The sequence below is a fragment of the Sardina pilchardus genome, chromosome 3 (assembly GCF_963854185.1).
Source record: "Sardina pilchardus chromosome 3, fSarPil1.1, whole genome shotgun sequence".
NCBI classification, from domain to species: Eukaryota; Metazoa; Chordata; class Actinopteri; order Clupeiformes; family Clupeidae; genus Sardina; species Sardina pilchardus.
Genome location: NC_084996.1, coordinates 21,081,345 through 21,101,344, shown reverse-complemented (window position 1 = coordinate 21,101,344; position 20,000 = coordinate 21,081,345). Strand labels below are relative to the sequence as shown.

The 20,000-nt window shown below is 42.6% G+C and overlaps 3 protein-coding genes across 4 annotated transcripts in view; 2 read left to right on the top strand and 1 right to left on the bottom strand.

Moving 5' to 3' along the window:
• The first annotated feature begins 3 nt into the window (after nt 1–3).
• On the top strand, nt 4–8,792 carry si:ch211-250n8.1 (uncharacterized). The gene is made up of 16 exons (XM_062532389.1): nt 4–94; nt 855–962; nt 1,320–1,395; nt 1,910–2,066; nt 2,159–2,204; nt 2,319–2,377; nt 3,352–3,387; nt 3,469–3,521; nt 4,170–4,302; nt 4,900–5,120; nt 5,341–5,386; nt 5,578–5,643; nt 5,726–5,785; nt 5,873–5,958; nt 7,205–7,299; nt 8,392–8,792. Exons 1-16 carry the CDS (start codon nt 58–60, stop codon nt 8,424–8,426), a joined length of 1,314 nt encoding a protein of 437 aa, XP_062388373.1. The 5' UTR covers nt 4–57; the 3' UTR covers nt 8,427–8,792.
• A 16-nt stretch (nt 8,793–8,808) lies between these two features.
• h3f3a (H3 histone, family 3A) lies at nt 8,809–11,388 on the bottom strand. Its single transcript, XM_062532390.1, has 4 exons — nt 11,250–11,388; nt 10,072–10,207; nt 9,810–9,963; nt 8,809–9,606 (listed from the first exon to the last, which is right to left on the bottom strand). The coding sequence occupies exons 2-4, from the start codon at nt 10,197–10,199 to the stop codon at nt 9,478–9,480; spliced, it is 411 nt and encodes a 136-aa protein (XP_062388374.1). The 5' UTR covers nt 10,200–10,207; nt 11,250–11,388; the 3' UTR covers nt 8,809–9,477.
• A 475-nt stretch (nt 11,389–11,863) lies between these two features.
• unk (unk zinc finger) overlaps nt 11,864–20,000 on the top strand; it is an 18,668-nt gene continuing 10,531 nt past the window's right edge. For both annotated transcript variants that reach the window (XM_062532387.1, XM_062532386.1), the window contains exons 1-7: nt 11,864–12,095; nt 12,989–13,198; nt 15,407–15,583; nt 16,819–16,949; nt 17,983–18,118; nt 18,732–18,849; nt 19,322–19,406. In XM_062532387.1, coding sequence (XP_062388371.1) covers nt 11,947–12,095; nt 12,989–13,198; nt 15,407–15,583; nt 16,819–16,949; nt 17,983–18,118; nt 18,732–18,849; nt 19,322–19,406 — 1,006 coding nt within the window. In that variant the 5' untranslated portion in view covers nt 11,864–11,946. The remainder of the gene's footprint in view (nt 12,096–12,988; nt 13,199–15,406; nt 15,584–16,818; nt 16,950–17,982; nt 18,119–18,731; nt 18,850–19,321; nt 19,407–20,000) is intronic.

Here is a 20,000-nt window from a genome sequence, read left to right as displayed (position 1 = left end):
CCCGTGCTGCCAGATGACAGCGAAAGCATAACTCACAGCTGCAGTGAGTGACAGACCATGCCACCTAAAGATCCCCTTCTAGAGACCCTGAAAGGTGAGGCACTTAAGCGTCAATCTCATTCAAAGAGACATCTCTCTCCACACTGTTTTGATTAGTTTGTATGTATTTTTGTTCGTAGCCTTGCTATTCCTTTCCCTGTTTGTAGTGTCTTCATTCATTCGCATTGCTGTAGTCATTCGCATCGGTGCAACGGTGCGTATCAAGATGTGTAATTATAATATTCCTGTTGAATAATAGGCGGAGTAGGCCTACACTGTCTTATTGTGCACGGCGTAGGCTAATAGTAGCCAACTCTCCAAAATCGGTAACAAAATAGTCTTATATAGCCTAGGCTATTTGTTGTATGTGTTTGTTTCTGTCGGCTAAATTAAATTCCGAATGATGTTTTCACTCCTTCACACACACAAATAGCCTATCCTGAAATGCCTGGACTGTTCTTCAGTTCATTTTAGTTCAGCTGTTCTTTACGCAGTTGCATGTATGATGCAACTGGCTCTCTTATCGCATGCAGGCCGTGCATGCCATCAAACAGGTGAAACGATGCAGGCTGGTTGCTTGGTTACGTGATGGGAGTGACTGGGCGCAATAAAACTACTAGGCTACTTGTTTGCATATGCGTTGTTCTCATGGTTCAAGACTGTTGCCATCCCAGATGAGATTGCATAACATTGAATAACTCGTGGTCTTTCTGGGCAGTCAAATATCCCAAATCATTTCATGACACAAATGTGTGTGTGTGTGTGTGTGTGTGTGTGTGTGTGTGTGTGTGTGTGTGTGTGTGTGTGTCCTCCAGTGTGTATCCTAAACTTGAGCCAGAGCGAGAGCCCAGTGACGGACTCCTGTCCCCATCTCTCCTCCTGCTGTGAACTGTTGGAGCTCATTTTTCGGAAAGGACTACAGCGTAAGTAGCTATCGCTCCATACACAGGCAATTTACCAACTCAAAGAGTGATTAATGTAAACCTGAAAGCTTTATAGCCTAATCTCAACGTTTTTTGCTAAGTTCTTATACACATTACAAGTACAACCTTTAGTTTTTTTTTGTGAAACATTGTGTTTACTGCATCTGTGTATAGTAAATGTTTGGACATTTAATTAGTCTCTTCTCAGTCCCTTAGGACTAAATCCCCATATCAGAATCGATCTGTTCTGCCATCCCCTATATGACGGCGGTCAGCAAATGGTGTAGTCCTAAACTGACCCCTGTGCAATGCTGTGTACTGATAGCTGGTGTTGAGTATAATGCTGTTCTGCTGCAGAGCCTGTGTTGAGTCTGGTGCAGAGGGACTACTGGCATGGCCTGGAGGCGCTCCTTCAGAATGACCACTGTGGCCGGTGAGCTTCAATCTGTCCTCTGTATAGACATACACCCAGGCTACAGTCATTTCCCGTGTATTAGCCACATTGTGTATAAGCCGCAGGACAGTGTTTTATGCAAGTTAAAAGAAACAAAGCCATATTTATACCATATTAACTGCAAAATGTGCAAAATCAATGTATAAACCGTGTCTAATGGGAAATTACTTTACTACTGAGTCTAATCCTGATGGCATGCTGACTAGGCATGTATAGGCCTGGACTAGGCAAAGTTGGGCTGCAGTTCATTTAGTGAGTTTAATGGGTGTCCTCATGTAATACTCTAGGTCGTGTGAATTTCAAGAAGACCCTTAAGTAGGATTTAGTAATCTCTAGATTTCATTACAAAAGTGCTTAGCATTGGCACACCGTAATAAGGTTTATTATTAATTACTTTTAAAAGAAATAAGGTGACAGGGTCATTGTATTGTCTACAAGCATATGGGTAAATATTTTTTCCCAACTTTTTTCCCTTGGCTTATTTGTTCTGAAGGCTTGGCTCAGTATCACTGGCGGTGGAACAAACCATTAACTGTAAGAAGCTGCTGACAGCTCAGGGGCGAGGTCGTTATTTCCTCAGGCTTGCAGTGAATCGTCGGATTCTGGGAAATGTAGTCAAGCACATGTTGCACACACCCAAAATCCTAGAAGTAAGTTAATTCACTGACTATTTACTGTTTATCGGAAATGTAAATTCATTTTAAGCTTGCTGAGATTGTAATGTGTGTTTTTTCTTGGTCAGTTTTATAGCACTACTATATCTATTCTGAGAAATGAGGACTTTCTTGGTGAGTTCCTGGCATTTTCATTCTAAAAGGAAATAGCACATTGGTACAGTTGCACCTATATTGCCTGATGTGTTTTGGTCTAAGCTCTTGCTCTCGTTCTCCTGTCTTGCCCAGAACCCTTTATGTCCCTGCTGCTGGTGATCTCAGAGATGGAGTTCAAGCTTAACATTGAGGTGAGCATTATTCAGAATCAGATACGGTACTCAGTTCTCATGAGTTATGGTTTGTATATTATAGTATTTGTTTATTTTCATCAGGCTATGATCATTGATATTGTTTTTATATTAGGCTATTGTTTATTATTGCTATCTCCCTAGTGAAGTTGAACTATTGTTTTTATTTGTAAGTCTTATAGTTATGTGCGAATACATAATAATGAATCACTTATTTATGCTCTGAGGTAAAGTTTACTCAAGAAATATCACTCAGTTTTTTTTCAGAACCAAATTTATGACTGTGTGTGTGGATACCAATTGGAAAAAAATGCATAGGGGAGTGATTCCTCTACAAGACATAGAGAACACCACACCAACTTAAGCTAATTTACTAGGCAAACACATTTTGCCAATTAACATGATGGCCAAGGCATTCAAACGCAAACATTGATTAGTCAGCTCCATGATCCCACATGCCACATGCCTTGTCGGCACACGAAACGGACTGGTTTTAAACACAACAAAACAATCCCTGCCGTATGCTACATTTTAACAAAATAAAATACACAAGTGATAAAAATGATGATGAGTATTCATTTATTTATTTTCATAAATAGCAACAATAGATTAGACTGGGTAAACTCAGCCCGATCTGCCAGTGATTAGATTTCGCCCTGCAGCTCAGGCTGGAAACCTGCACATTTATCTCTCCTGCTTCCTTTCCACTTTTGCTGGAACCAATCACAAACTGGCTTATCCACCAGATGCATCCGGATTGGTGGATTGGTTGAAGGACTGGTACAGCACCATTGAACTATGTCCATGGATCTTGCCTCTTGTGCAGTAGAAATACAGCGCAGACTCCCCAGATTAATGTTCAATCTCAACAGATTGAAATTAGTCTTTCTAATTCACAAGCACATTGAAGGGAGGATTTCAGAATTTGCACTCAAGGTATTGATGTTTGAAACAAATATGCTATTTCCTCCTAGAACTGCAGTTTCCTGGATGAGAGCTGGCTTCTCCCAGTAAGTGATTCCCATCCGTATCCAGTTTATAAGACGTTGTAAGTGTTTTGTTTTAGTGGCCTGATGTTGTGTGCTTTCCAGGTGTGTGAGTTATATGAGGCCGTCCCGTGTCGAGAGCTGGGCATGGTGCTAAGGTGGGTCAGGTTTCTCCCTCTATGGTCTTCACCCATGTGAATGTGGTTTATCTGTCCTATTTGTCCTGCTGATGAATCACTTTTGTATATGAATTTGAGAGTGAGTGAGAGGGAGAGAGAGAGAGAGAGAGAGAGAGAGAGTGAGAGAGAGAGAGAGAGAGAGAGAGAGCATACCTCATAAAGTAACCCACCTGCATGAAATTAGTGTTCCAGTTTGGAAACAGAATCCCCCCATCATCGGAAGGCTTTGTAGTATTGTAAAATATAATCTTTTTAGAGTATATTCTCTTCTCATTTGCCCCATTCGTCTCTTTTGCGGTCTGTCACTTTGGAATTAAGATCTTGATTACAGTAATGAAATCCATCAGCCTTTCAGTTGTTACATGTTTGCGTTTGTGTTTAATTTATGACCTGTCCTTTCTTATTTTAGCATAACATTAAACAAAGTCCCATTACTGATGCTATCGATAATACGACAGAATGATAATAAAGTCGCAATAACCTATCAACGGCACTCACTGGTTTCCCTTCCCCAGGTTTCATTGCGATCTGAAGAAGGCCGTAGGCCGAAACGTTACCGCTCTTAATAAATAGTCTGTCTGAACTCGGCAGTGTGCGGCATCTCTCTCTCCTTATTCCCTTCCCCAGGTACCTGAGCGGCCGTGTGTTTGTGCTGGACCTGCTGCAGGGCAGTCAGGCAGAAGTGGACGGATTTGTGCAGCTCGGTGACATCATTGACGAAATTAACGGGACTTCACTCAGGAACGCCAGTAATGGACAGGTGAACGAAGAGGAGAGACTCATCTTCTCATACTCATCTTGTATTCTTAACATGAATGTGTTGGAAACAATACACTGTGTTGTCCCTATCTGGACACAGAGATGTGTTATTTTCAACACAAGTTGTGTTATTTTCAACACATATTGTTGAAACAAACACAACACACTGTGTATAAATAACAAAAGCAATGTGTTGGAAACAACGCAAACTGTGATGTCCTTGCCTAAACACATCGATGTGTTATTTACAACACATCCTTTTTGAGAGTGTATATTCTCTCTACATCTACCCTCTCTGCCCCAGCAGTTCAAACTTTAGTCTGGCCTGGTTGATCAGCCTAGATGAAGCAACGTTTCGAGCAAACAAAGCTCTTCCTCAGGCTTCCTCGTAAGGAACGTTGCTTCATTAAAGAAAATTCTCACTGGGAGCTAAACTGGTGTGCGGATACTTTTTATCTTTTTGTATCAGTCTTTAAGATCCTGCACCCGGGCTAAATTGACGTAGGATGTGCGTGGATACTCTACTTTTATTGATCAGCCTAGATGACCTTTGACCTCTCTAACCCAGCGTCTCTCCGTCTTTCCTGTTCCCCCGAAGGCCGGTGTGATCCTGTCCAGGCTGAAGGGGCAGCCGCTCTCCCTGCGCCTGCTGAGGTGCCGCGACCCCGACGGCGCCGCGTTCCGGCCCCTGGTGAAGACGCTGCGACTCCTGCAGCTGGAGAACCCCGCGCTGCGCCTGGACTCCTCCTCCGACCCGACCCGCCCGCCCGGAACCAACCTGCGCAAACTGGACCAGTCTCAATGTCTCAGAGAAGGCAGGCAAGAAACCCACGGGTGCTTTAGCTGAACACATGTCTGTTTTGCTGTTTGAGTCTCTCTAGTCAGCTAAAGGCTGAGTGCAGGTCTGTAGTCACAACAAGCTTTGTTGCATGTGCATATGACAATGTAAAGCCTAAACGCACCTGAATGTAAACACACTCATACACACACACATGACGGCTGCCTGGCATGTTGACTCTTGAATTCCTCTCTTCAGCAGGATTGTGTACATTGTGCAGTTCTTGGGAAAGGCAAACATTGGAATGGTAGATATGTGTGAAGTGTGCATTATGTGTTGTGTGTCAAACTTTGAACGTCTCTGTGTTTGCGCTTAGCTAGTTGCTTGTTTGTCATGTTCATTATTTTGGGTGTGGACTCTCTACATACAATACACGTGTGTGATCCGTTGCGAAACTGTGTGTAACTTTGACATTTCTTTTCATCTCTCCTCATCTAGTATGGAGGCAAGGAGGTGCTTCAGTATGGAATCCCCTTTGTTCTAGAGAGGAGTGACTCTCAAAAGGTGCTGAGAATCCGATTGTTCTAGAAAAGACACATACTGATTGTTCTAGAAAAGAAACATACTGATGTCCTTCCTCTTTCAGGAGGTGCTTCTAGACATGAAGGAAACCCACTTAACGTGTACCGAAAAATCCACCAAGCTAGTAAGTGTCCCTCAGAGCTGTCCTCCATCTTGAGTGTACGTACGTTGTTTTCATGACAATAAATGAAGGCCAATGCTTACTGTGTAGGAGTTGTTCCAGCACCACTACCCTGAAATATCATGTGTTGGGAGATTCAGCCGTCCAGATTACAGGATCTTTGCTTTCTGTGTGGCGTAAGTACTACTTCCACCACTACCCTGAAATATCATGTGTTGGGAGATTCAGCCGTCCAGATTACAGGATCTTTGCTTTCTGTGTGGCGTAAGTACTACTTCCACCACTACCCTGAAATATCATGTGTTGGGAGATTCAGCCGTCCAGATTACAGGATCTTTGCTTTATGTGTGGCGTAAGTACTACTTCCCGTTACCCATACAAAATGATGCATTTTCACAAACCTGTTGCGTGAAAATGATAATACTATCCTAATAACAACATGCTCAATCTGGATATCTTCCTTTGTCCATATGACTGTGCATCTCACTAAAGCAGCCTTATAGCCATTTAACATTCCTTCATGAAAGCATTCTCCGTTAAACATTACAAATGTGTCTTAATATGATTTAAGCAAATGGCTTAATCATGTCAATATTAATGCTGTGTGAATGCTTGTTTGCTTTAAAGAGGAACTATGCAGGATTGGCATCTCTGGTTTCGGTTTCGTTGTTCGTTTTCGCTCGTTTTATGCTTGCATTTTCTCTGCAGAGCTTCCCCGACAGCTTTAGCGTGTATATTTATACATGTATAGGCTATATTTAAATATATAAATTGCAAGCGTGGTTCTTCGTCTCAGACTTCCAGATGTAAACAAAGAGCGATCGTCTCCTGCAGAAAGTTGCATAGGGTCTCTTTAAATGTGCCATGGCGTTACAATTTAAGTCAAGTCCTGTGTGAGTTCAATAGAGACCTCTGCTGGCTGTTGATTGTGCTGCATGTTTATATTTAGGCACCAGGCCACACACAATGAAAGGTGTAAATATGCTGTGATAAAATGTACGTGCCAGAGGCTGTTACACAATTTAGTTTATTGCATTCATAAAATTGTGCAAGAATGAGATGAGAATCACATATAGGAATTACTAGAGATGTCTGTTTTTTTTGTTTGCCTTTGAGACCGTTGTGTGACAATTAAAACTTCACATATTAAAGAGACATACTGTTGCACTCTGAACAATTTACCTTACTGTACTTCCTGGTTTCTATCCCAAGTCTCCATTTCATGCCTTGAATAGCTGTAGTGTAAACGCTAACAAAGCTGACTGAGAAAAGACAATCCTGTTGTACTGCTTCACTTCGGTCGGCACCGAAGCATAACAGATAATGACCTCACACACCCTACCTGTAGCTCAGGTAAAAAAAAAAAAAAAACAGTTGCTGAAGTTGTTGAGATAAACGCTGGGTTGTGATTGGTTGTTCCAGGGATGTCCCAGACAGCGCGGCGTCCACAGGCTTCTGCTGTGTGGTGTTACAGGCGGCAACGGCTCACGAATGTGAGGATATCATCAGCCGCGTAGGTAAGACGCACACACATCTCCGCAAACTGGAGGAAGCATCTTTTGTCTCTTTACCTGGGGCTTTGTGTGTGTGTGTGTGTGTGTGTGTGTGTGTGTGTGTGTGTGTGTCACGTGTGGATACATAGGCCTACTGGTATACGTACAGTATATAACATAGATAGATACAGTACAGATACACACACACACATAATGTATATGTATACTGTATCTATACTGTATCTATCTATCATCTATCTATAGATAGATAGATAGATAGATAGATAGATAGATATAGATATAGATAGACAGATCACCCATGGTTAAATTATTCTATCCTATTCTATCCAACCATTTAATGGCCACATGTTATTTTAGTGCAAGGTTTTTAATCAGTGATGAAGACTAAATAACAGATCATGTTCCCTTAAGCAGAACATATTCTTTCCATTTTTTGTGGTTTCCTATCGGTTTTCTTAACTCAGATTAACATCCCCATACTTGTTGCTACATGAGGACCCACAAAAGACTGCATGTCTCAGCATGCTGTGCCCGTTTAGCGGGTATTTCCTGGTAACATCTGCCAGTTCCAACTGCTATCCGCAGAATGCCTTGAGGCACTGGTTCAAACAGCCCCAACTGCCCTGCATTATCTTAGCCTACACCTGTCCCTACCTAGTCTGGCATAGCCTTCCGTAAGCTTCCGCTCAATTTTTATTCCCCTTCACCATTTTGTATGACCAGGCTAGTCCCTACCTGAGCTAGTACTTTACTTTTTCATGTGTGTTATTATTGAATAATTATAAACATTTGCAGAGAAACAGGAAAGAACATAACTTGGACATGAAAGTGCTAGGCCTACACTAAAGTAATGAATAATAAGGAAAATTAAGAATCACTGCCATGTAAGGGTTTTGGTCATTACCATACTCAGCCAGGAGAAATAGGCAGAAGTGTTCACTTTGTATGGGCTCTGCTGGCAGACTTCATAAAGGGTGGTCCCAAACACTGCTTTTAAACAGTGCAACAGCAGGATGAGCAGCCATTTTGGGAATATTCATCTTAAAAATCATTAACCATCTCAAATAAATTAACACCAAATTCTTGCCTTTGCAGCTGCAGGATTCAAGCATACAGAATGGTCCGTCTGAGGAATGTCAGCCGAAGACCAACCATGTGTTCGTGCCAAGCCATATGCAGTCCAGGATCCATGTATATTTAAGTACACCATATGAGAAGTACTGTTCTATTCAACCCCGTATAGAGGTGAATATCTACCAACTGCTGACAAACAATATGGACATGTTCAGCCACTCAATAGTAAGTCATTGTGCATCTGAACTCCTTTATATTTATCAGCACTTGGCTGGTGCCATATTCACTCCATGAGTACAGCAACCCTTGTTTGCTTGTAAGAAATCAAGTTCAGATATCATGGTGGATCACCATATCTGTTTTAACAAGTGTTAAGTTTAAAGTAACAAGTTGAAGTTGGAAGTATGAAGTTTAAAATAAAAAGCACAAAAGCAAAAGTTGTCTGGTTTGACCCATGTCGTTTAATAGAAAGTCTACAATGTGATAACATTTTCATAAATAGTATTCAATGTAGCTGCCAAGGTTTATATTGGAAAAAAATAAAAATGACAAAAAAAGCAATCAATATACAATTTCTCCAAGACCAAAAGTTGGAACAGACAGGAAATGAGGTCACGTTAAACAGACTGCCAGTCAGAGAGTTATTGCATGAAGAGAGCCTATGTACCCCAGTGGCAGGTCAGCAACACCCATCACGGAAAACCACCTGAGCAACCTCATCCTTTACCAGAAAGCCTCATTCAACAAGATGGAATGTGTGCTGTGCCTTGCCACTCAGGACGAGGACATTTGTCATGTTTCTTTTAAAAAAAACAGCCCGTTTCCCAGATTGAAGGCTTAATCTGGACTAAATCCAGTTCTGATCTGGTAAATCCACGTGGGAACTAGGACAGACCTTGACTAGACCCAGTCCTGAACCCACCATCTGGGAGCAGGTCTGAACAAGTCACTCACTCTAAAACATGTGAAGTTGCGGAATGACAACCTTTTGATCTGGTCTATAAACACATAGGAAGAGAATAGGTACAAGAAATAAAAATGTCCACGAACAAGTGTGAAATATGATAAATATGATGAATCCCCTGAAAGGGTTCCAAGGCTGGCATCTTAAGCCCTCTCCCCCCTTATCCTGCGAGCCAGCTGGATGTCCTTGGGCATGATGGTCACCCTCTTGGCGTGGATGGCGCACAAGTTGGTGTCCTCAAACAGACCCACAAGGTATGCTTCGCTGGCCTCCTGCAGGGAAAAATAGACAAGTACATAGTTGAGTCAGTACTGCTTCATCTCAAGCAAACAAATACAAGCACTTCAAATACTTATGCATGCAACCCAACTTAATTTACTACATTAAAACTTTAAGATCACACATCTGCAACCACAATGCACTAGTTCAGATTAGAGTGTATGCACACGTGTGCAACCAGCAACCAAATACACACCTGCAGGGCGCCAATGGCCGCGCTCTGGAAACGCAGGTCGGTCTTGAAGTCCTGAGCGATCTCACGCACCAAGCGCTGGAAGGGCAGCTTGCGAATCAGCAGCTCAGTAGACTTCTGGTAGCGCCTGATTTCCCTCAAGGCGACGGTACCAGGCCTGATAAGAAATATGATTTAACGTTACATGGACATAATGACAAATGTTTTAAATGTACAAAGACACCGCACCGCGGCTAGACTCGAGAAGTGATGCAAGTGGCTGTACCTGTAACGATGGGGCTTCTTGACTCCACCGGTGGAAGGCGCGCTCTTCCTGGCCGCCTTTGTGGCGAGCTGCTTCCTTGGCGCCTTTCCTCCAGTTGACTTACGGGCAGTCTGCTTGGTACGAGCCATCTTTTAATCTGTTGTGACAATTATGAACGTTAGGCCACAATGGAAATGCAGTTAATTTGATTATCCACAACGAGACCAAGTGAGGACGCCGTAGCTGGGCTAGCCATCAGCTGTGGTGGCGCGCGCTGCCATGTATGACTAACGTTATAATCACTTGGCAAATGCTTGCCAAAATACTGATCTTACCTTCTCTACATGGTGCCCAATTTAAATTTAAGTTGCCACTTCAAGTTAACTTTATAGCCGCTTAAAAATCAACCGACATACATCCGAGATCAACAGAAAATTGTCTGCCCCTCCCCCACCTCGACCCAAACTGGGAGTGTGCTAATGGTGAGCTGCTAATGCTAGCTAGCCTGGCTTAGCAACTTCAGCTAGGTCAGTTTCAAACGGAGGTCTTTTCTATCTCCCCGCCTTCACAATGTTCAGACAGGCCTATTTCCTTGCGTTACGTAAAGACTGGACTGTCTTTGTTTAGTTAATCAACCCTGATATGTGATAAAAATCAGCTAGCCAACGTGTGCCAATCTAATTGTCAAACTTCATCAGAATGCTAACTACACGAATTACAGGACTTGAATTAATATGACATGATGCAATAACTAACGTTAACCTTAACCCGTGGTTTCACTAGTTCCGAGACACCATTAACGACAGCTAGGCAGCCACCTTTGCTAGAAACAACCGCTTGATGCTTGAGGCTAGCAAGCTAACAGCAGAGACACTTATATGCTAACAGTCAACCGCTAATGTTCAAATATCCAACGTCACCGCCTCACTTCCATACTGGAATTGAATAAGTTTACCATCTTAGGTTAAAGTCTCATTCAAGCTCAATTTCACTCATTTGTCTTTTGACTATATAAAACAGACCGCTTCTTCGACCCCCAACAGCTGACTGTTTGCCAAATCGCCACCTAAGGTTAGGTTTACGTTTAGCATTGCTAGTTACGTTAGCATTAACAAATCAATGAAGATATTGATACGTTTTCTTTAAAATGGCAGTTATTTAAACATACATGTTAAACGATATGAAGAAATAAGACTTACTTCTTTTCAAGTTTTGAGCAATCCTAAAAATCCAAGAATCGGTAGAGTCTCAACAGACACCAATGTACAACCACGGTCGGAGATGTATGTGACAATCTTGTGCGATGCTTGGTATTTATCCTTGTACCATCAAATGACGTCATCAGGTTTTTCTACTGCCTGATGCTGATTGGTGTATGGTATTAAATGACAGCGCGTTTATCCTATTAGTCATTATGTCCAATATTAAACTTAAAATGTATAAAATCTTGATTATCTGTAGAACGTTCATGCGATGGATTAGTCTTTCTGGCGACAATTATGTTTTAAGAGCATGCATTTGGAAACCATAGTTTGGTGAAATCGAGTGTGTAATAATTGCATAGCCATCTGTAAAAGTCCAACCTGGTCCAACACACTCCGGGGCAAACATGGAACAGTGATTTCGTCTTTATAAAATAAACCAATATGTATGCTTGCTGCAATGGGAACAACGTCATTGCAGTGTACAGTGTTCGACAATTTCTCGATTTCTTTCCGTCTTGACCATGCTGAGCAATTTGAAAAAAATTGTTTTGAACTGAGTCAATATTTGTCAGAGGTCCCGTGACTAAGAACTTCCTCTTCCCCTTGTCATGCGCAAGCGCAGTAGGAAAAAGAATGCGGACCTACAAGCTGACACAAATTTAAATAGTTTGATAGCTCGCATGTCAGGAAAATGTCGAAAACACCCCTGCAGTCCAATTCTTCTGTTGGTTCTGCAACCAGCGTTGGAGTTTCGTCCTCCTCTTCCTCCTCCCCAGCAGGTGGCTCGACGTCTCCCGCGAACGTGCTGCACGTACAGCCTGAGAAACCACAACATTACACGTACGTACCCAAACACACCCTCACGTCCACACACACGTTTAGGTCCAAACACCTGACGTTACCAAAAACAACACATGAGGGTTTCTACTTTAAAGTAGGGACTGTATTTTGGGCACACTTACTCTTAGTGGAATGCAGAGCGTTGACTATTAGCAGCATGGGTCTCCAGAGGCCTACGGCGCTCCGCCAGTGCTGCACGTAAACAAGCAACTGTTTTGGAGTTGGCTAAAGTTAGCTTGAAGTATGAGCGAAACTTTTGTTGATATATGCTAAATATGAATATCAGTGCACCCAAATTCCCACTATGGATGAAGTAAAACTATCATAATATGATGTATTTGGCTATTTATAGAGGAACCGAAAGTGTAACCGACGGTGCTGCATTATAGCCCGTGTCACGTCAGTACATCAGTGGTAGCCTACTGTCGAGGGCCCACAACATATCCTACTTTGTCAAATAATAATCTAAGGTAATAATCACCATTATGCACAGTATATGGTCTTATTGTTGTTTGTTTTTTAAGGTAATGAAGATCTACGTCCTGTGCCCATGGCAGCAGAAGCAATTTAGTTATGAAGCATAGCCTGTTGGGCATAAGCTAGTGTATAGTTAGACCAATAGTTTTGCAAGGATGCTGACCAAACGTTGTATAGGCCTCTGTAGACAAAGTTATGGTTAGTTAAGTATGATGTACTGTGTGGTCTCCCTTTGTTATATTTATGCATACACTATACAGTATTGTATTGACTACAGTCAGTCTGGATTGATTGATTGATTGATTGATTGATTGATTGTTTAATGTAGAGTCAAATGCTCTTCATGTCAACTGTAAGGAGAGGTAGACTTATTATTGTGTTTTTCTCTCTCCGTCTCTCCCTTATCTCCCTCGCAGATACCTGAAAGAGTTCAGGACAGAGCAGTGCCCTCTCTTTGTGCAGCACAAATGCACTCAGCATCGCCCATTTGCCTGTTTCCACTGGCACTTCCTCAACCAGCGCCGACGGCGACCCATCCGTCGCCGCGACGGCACCTTCAACTACAGTCCCGATGTGTACTGCACCAAATACGACGAGGGTACGGGCAACTGCCCCGACGGAGATGAGTGAGTAAACTGCCTCACATGGAAGCGTCACAATGTTGCCCTCTTGGAAATAGATAGATAGAGAGAGAGAGATAGATAGATAGAGATATGTATAGATAGATATATTGCACTTTATTATTAATCCTCAAGGGGGAAGTTATTTTGCTACCTGGCAACCACACAGAACAACATACATCAGTGGGGCAGGCACAGTGCTAAATAACCATAACCACAACCAGTACAACACACACTACAACAACACACACATAGTGTGCACAGACACAGGCACTGAAAGGACACATTAATCACAGCAATCTCTGATTTGTATTATTCTGAAGGGTTTCTGTTCCACAAGTTTATGTTGTTTTACATCTTTAGTTATAAAGCAACAAGAAACTTGAATAACCTTAGTGGTGCTAAGTAAGGGGGCAGGAACAAACATGAGTGCTACCAAACCCACTGGACTGGGACAGCCATAATGCCCTCTTAGAAAAGTTTTATTTGGACCATTGTGATGAGTTCCTGTAGAACCATTTTAGAAACAATTTAAGCCTGCTATATTATTATTACATTATTATTACATTTCATTTGGCTGACGCTTTTTAACCAAAGCGACTTACAACATGAAAAAAACATTTAGGTTTTTAAGAGCATTTCTAACAGCAAATAAAAGCCACAATAAGTGCATCAATGTGTGTAATAAGTGCATAAATGTGTGTGATGTAAATCACATTAAGTTGCCTTGGATATACAGTAACATACAAATACAATAAAGCTGCCTTGCCTTGCCTAGCTTGAATTGAACCTTGTGGGGGAACAAAAAAGTTAAACTGTTTTTGAACAAAATCTGGGGGAAAAACAAGAACATAGCTGTTATCAAGTTGAATATGCTCAGTATGTTTCAGGTTTACTACTAATTTGCTCAAAATTCGGGTCAGGAAACAGATGTCTTCCTTACCAAGGGAGTATGAAGCAATATGAGTGTAGTGTTTAGCAAATTATTTATTTGCCATTGCAACAATAATGGGGATGGTACTGTACATTTACAGCAATTCTTCAAATAGATGTATAACTACAGAGCTAGTTGAGTATGCAGTATTTTGCCATGTTGCTGACCAGAGTATCCATTTGTCACACTCTTTCTTAAACTAGAGGATAGTTTTCATATTTGAGCAAAATTGGAAACTTCACCAGGCCCTGAATTAGTATCTCGCACTTCAACCCCTCAAGTGTTTGGAACAAGTATTACGGTATTCTCCGCCTACGAATGAAAACTTCATCAGGTCATCTATGGAATCTTGATCAGAATTCTATGGCTGAATGGATGTTCTCAGGTGGCTGTCGTCCTGTAATGATGATTGGCGGAACGGTGTTATCATGCACGGCCCTGATTGGTCACCTACCACATTAGGGAGTTCAGAGAGCAGTTTACACATTTCCAGAGACTTTCTTAGAAGTTCTCTGGAATGTTGCACTTCTTTTACAGGTGAACAAGTACTCTCATTCAGGATAGATCTTTCACAGATGTGCATCTGGGACTTTTAACTGTCTCAGTGTGGGAATACTATGTGGCCACATTGTTCTTGAGAACATGCAAATTGGTGCTCCATCAACACCACACATAGCAGTCTTGTGAAATCAACGAGGCACTAACTACAAACTCTTGACACCCTTGCAAGCAGCATACAGGTGCAGCCTTGTGTAGCACTGGAAACAAGTTGATATGCTAGATGGTGTAACTTTGAACTTATTATTTTTTTTATTATTTGTACTATAACTGTTATGTTACTATGCTTACATTTTTTATTGTCCATATTTTTGCTGGTCACTAGACTTTCACCCTGCACTGTTGCACTGTTGGACTTATTTGCACTGCTACCTTGACACACACCTCATACTGGATCACAGTACCAATCCTCAGTACATTCATGTGGATCCTTGTTAGGCATCTTTATCTTTAGTACATTTACTGTTCTTTTTAGTCGTGTTGATTTGTGGATTTGTTTTTTTTTTATCATTCTGTTTACATTGTAGTGTATGTTGTGTGTGGTATCTTAAGCTGCTAGGACCTTGAATTTCCCAGCAATAAAGTATCTATCTATCTATCTATCTATCTATCTATCTATTTTAAATCTCTATCTCTTTCTACCTCATTTTTTCCTGTTGCTCTTTCTCTCTCTGTCCCTCCCTCTCTCTCTCTCTCCCCTTCCCTCCCTCCCTCTCTCTCAGGTGTCCGTTTCTGCACCGGACGGCGGGGGACACGGAGCGGCGGTACCACCTGCGCTACTACAAGACGGGTTCCTGCATCCACGAGACGGACGCCAAGGGCCACTGCAGTAAAAACGGTCCCCACTGTGCCTTCGCTCACGGATCACATGACCTGCGCAGCCCCGTCTATGACATCCGGTACATACACAGAGCCTGTGTACGCACACCTGTGTGTATAAGGCCTCAGACGTATGCACACACACATATACACATACTACACACCTGTGCATAGAAGGCCTTTACACTGCAGACACACACACACACACACACACACACACACAGACGGACGGACGGACGGACGGACGGACGGATGGACAGACACACACACACATATACACACATATTAGGTCTGAGCTGTGGCCTGACCCCCCTCGGCCTGACTTCCTCAGAAATAAGCAATAATGATGACATGGGCTACAACAATAAAAATACATACTGAGACTGATTTTGATTTAAAATGAGCACTAGATATTTCATGGAGTTCATGATACCATGCACCCTAATGAGGTCCCCTAAACCCCACACCATCGCTGACCCTCAACCATACTGATCAGTAGGCACAGGGTTCTTTTCAGGATAGCGATCCTTCAATGTGAACCAAACCTACCTGCAGTAGGTATTATGTTATCAAAAAGCTACATTTCCATTTTATCTGACCTTACTGTAGAACATTATACAGGCAAAGTCCCAATAGCATCTAGCAAATCCAGCCTTTTGTATTTTTAACTAAATTAAATATTTTTTTAATTCAATGACAAGAAAGACTCCCTCCTGTAAAATAATCTGAATTACTCTGAAGTTTTTTTTTGGAGACTTGGTGACTCCAAGATGCTACTTGTCTCTCTAACTCCTCAACAGTGATCATAAGACACTCGTTTCTATCTATCTTGTATCATTCTCCATACTGTGCTTGGGGGCAGATTGAACATGTGCAGGCAAGTTTATTGGAATTTCTCTGTTGTTTTAGCTGTAATATGGGCATCTCCAGGCAAGACAAAAATATTTCATTTTTGTAGTCGTCCCCGTGTCTTACAGGAGGGGGTCAACACATTCTCTCAAATACATTTCAGTTGTGCATTCTCTTCTCTTTCCCATGTTGAACAACAACTAGGGTATTTGACCTCTGTGTTGCTTTATTTGTATACCTTAGCGACACATGAAGCCATGGAATACAGCTTCCAAGTTCATAGAGTCTGATTCACTTAAAAAGAAGTTGAATATGAACGGACACAAGTTTGTGTTCAATTTTGTTCACGTGTCCTTGTGTCCTGTCCTTGTGTCCTTGTGTCCTTGTGACCTTTTTAACCTTTTGTCCTTGTGTCCTTGTGTCCTGGTGACCTTTTTAACCTTTGTCCTTGTGTCCTTGTGCTCAGGGAGATGCAGGTACTGGAGGCCCAGGCGGGCGCTGGCTGTGTGGAGGGCGGAGTCGGGGAGGCCCAATCAGGGCTGGCGGCCAGCACCGCCCTCATCGAGAGGATCCTCAGCGAGGAGCCACGCTGGCAAGGTATGCATGCTGTACACACTACATCATCAGTACGCATGTTTTACACGCTACATCACTACACCAATATGCATGCTGTACACACTACATCACTACACCATCAGTACGCATGCTGTACACTAAGCTACATCACTACACCATCAGTACGCATGCTGTACACACTACATCACTACACCATCAGTACGCATGCTGTACACTAAGCTACATCACTACACCATCAGTACGCATGCTGTACACACTACATCACTACACCATCAGTACGCATGCTGTACACTAAGCTACATCACTACACCATCAGTACGCATGCTGTACACACTACATCACTACACCATCAGTACGCATGCTGTACACACTACATCACTACACCATCAGTACGCATGCTGTACACTAAGCTACATCACTACACCATCAGTACGCATGCTGTACACACTACATCACTACACCATCAGTACGCATGCTGTACACTAAGCTACATCACTACACCATCAGTACGCATGCTGTACACACTACATCACTACACCATCAGTACGCCTAAGCTACATCACTACACCATCAGTACGCATGCGTTACACACTACATCACTACACCAATACGCATGCTACATACACACACGTCAATACATCAGTACAATGCTAAACCAGTACTTCCCCAAAATAAAATCAGGATGAGGCTAAATCCATACATGAAACTGGCCTAGACTATTTTAATCATCTAGTTTTTGTCTCTTGTTTCTGTTGTCTTAAATGAGAACTATTCCTCTTTACATATATTTTTACTCTATTCCTTATTTATCAGAATGTAATACTTGATATTTGACTTTCAAAATATCCGTGTAAGGCACTTTCAATTCCCTGCATGTCTGTGCAGTGTATAGAGGCTGTGCTGAGGCGACCTCTGTGAGTGATGACTGTTCTACAGGATGTTTTGACACCTCTCTTGCTTTCTCTCTCTCGCCCACTCTCACTTTCTCTCTTTTTGTTTTCTTCTGTCGTTTCGTTTCCCTCTCTACGTATCCGTCTGGACTGTGGTTGCCTAGACAACAGCTATGTCTTATCCCACTATAAAACGGAACTGTGCAAGAAGCCGCCGCGACTCTGTCGCCAAGGATACGCCTGTCCCTACTACCACAATAGCAAAGACCGCCGCCGCAGCCCCCACAAACACAAATACAGGTGTGTAATCATCCGTTATAGTTATATGTTATTAGCACAGCCAGAAATACCGGTGTTATATACTCCCAGTCACGTTATTATCACAAATATAGCTGTGTAATAAACTCCACATCTAACAGTCACAAGTTAATATCCACAGTCATTAATACAGTAATCACAATGTGATTCTGTTGCATGTCATGGTCTTTAATGCAAGCGAAACTGATCGGGTAAAACGGATGATGGGACAAAATCATCAAAGTGCAGGTGATGTCAACACAGCCAGTGAACAGAAACGAGGCGAGAGCAGAACATGGAGGGAAACTGAAAAGAGGGGAAGTGACACGTGAGAGATGAGGGCGGGGTCTGGAGCCCAACATAAGCACATGCTGCCAGAAAGCATAAACAAAGAACACATGGCAGGCGCGTTACACAACACACACAGCGAGGACAAAGGCAGGGAGGAGCAGAGACTTGTTTGCTGTTCATAGGTTACATGTCATGGGTTTAAAGGGGAGTGGGTCACATAATATGCAAATGTAAACAAAGCCATTTTTATTTGGAGGACATTTCCACAGGGGTCCTTTAATGATGTTGTGTGTGTGTGTGTGTGTGTGTGTGTGTGTGTGCGCAGAGCTCTGCCCTGTCCAGCGGTAAAACATAGCGATGAGTGGGGAGACCCAAGCAAGTGTGAGAGTGCCGAGGCCTGCCAATACTGTCACACACGTACCGAGCAGCAGTTTCACCCAGAGGTAAACACACACACACACACACACACACACACACACACACACACACACACACACACTGCCAATACTGTCACACATGCACCGAGCAGCAGTTTCACTCAGAGGCAAACACACACACACACACACACACACACTGCCAATACTGTCACACACGCACCGAGCAGCAATTTCACCCAGAGGTAAACACATGCACACACACACACACACACACACACACACACACACACACACACACACACACACACACACATACACATACACATACACATACGGCTTTATTTCTCCTCTTTATGAGTGACTGATTGGCTGTAGCGTAATCTGTCCTTTATATGAGTGACTGTGATTGGCTACAGAGTAATCTGTCCTTTATTTGAGTGACTGTGATTGGCTGTAGCTTCGTAATTCCTCGGTGTGAGTGATTGTGATTGGAGGTGCTTGTTTGTGATGGATGACTCTGTGTTTTCTCTGTCTGCAGATCTACAAGTCCACCAAGTGTAACGATATGCAGCAATGTGGCAGCTGCCCTAGAGGACCATTCTGTGCCTTTGCCCATGTGGAGAGTAAGACACACACACACACACACACACACACACACACACACACACACACACACACACACACACACACACACACACACACACACACACACACACACACACACACACACACACACACACACACACACACAGACAATTATGGTAATTTTGATACCACAGATGAATGAAGGCAAAAATCAGACGTTTCATTTGGAATGGTAGCGTGATGTTACGCTATGTCGTGCCTATTATCTCAGTAGAAAGTACAATTCAGCATCATCATTATCAATAACCCTATCTCCGAAAGAGAAAGAGTAGGGGGCGTTTGTATAGTCATGTTTTTAAGTAGCTATTTGAAGTACACTGCCATGGTGATATTTTAGGCCGTTGTTACATTATTGGCTGCTACACACCTAAAGATCCAGCAGCTGCTCTTACTAGACAAGGAAATAGTAAGGGTTGGTGTAGGGACACTGTATCAGACACTGTATCAGACACTGTATCAGACTCTGTATCAGACTCTGATTAGTGGCAAGTTGCAATCCGGAGCAGATAGCAACCAACGCAGGGGTTGTACCCATGCAGAACAGTGAAACACTGCAAAATCACGATAATCAC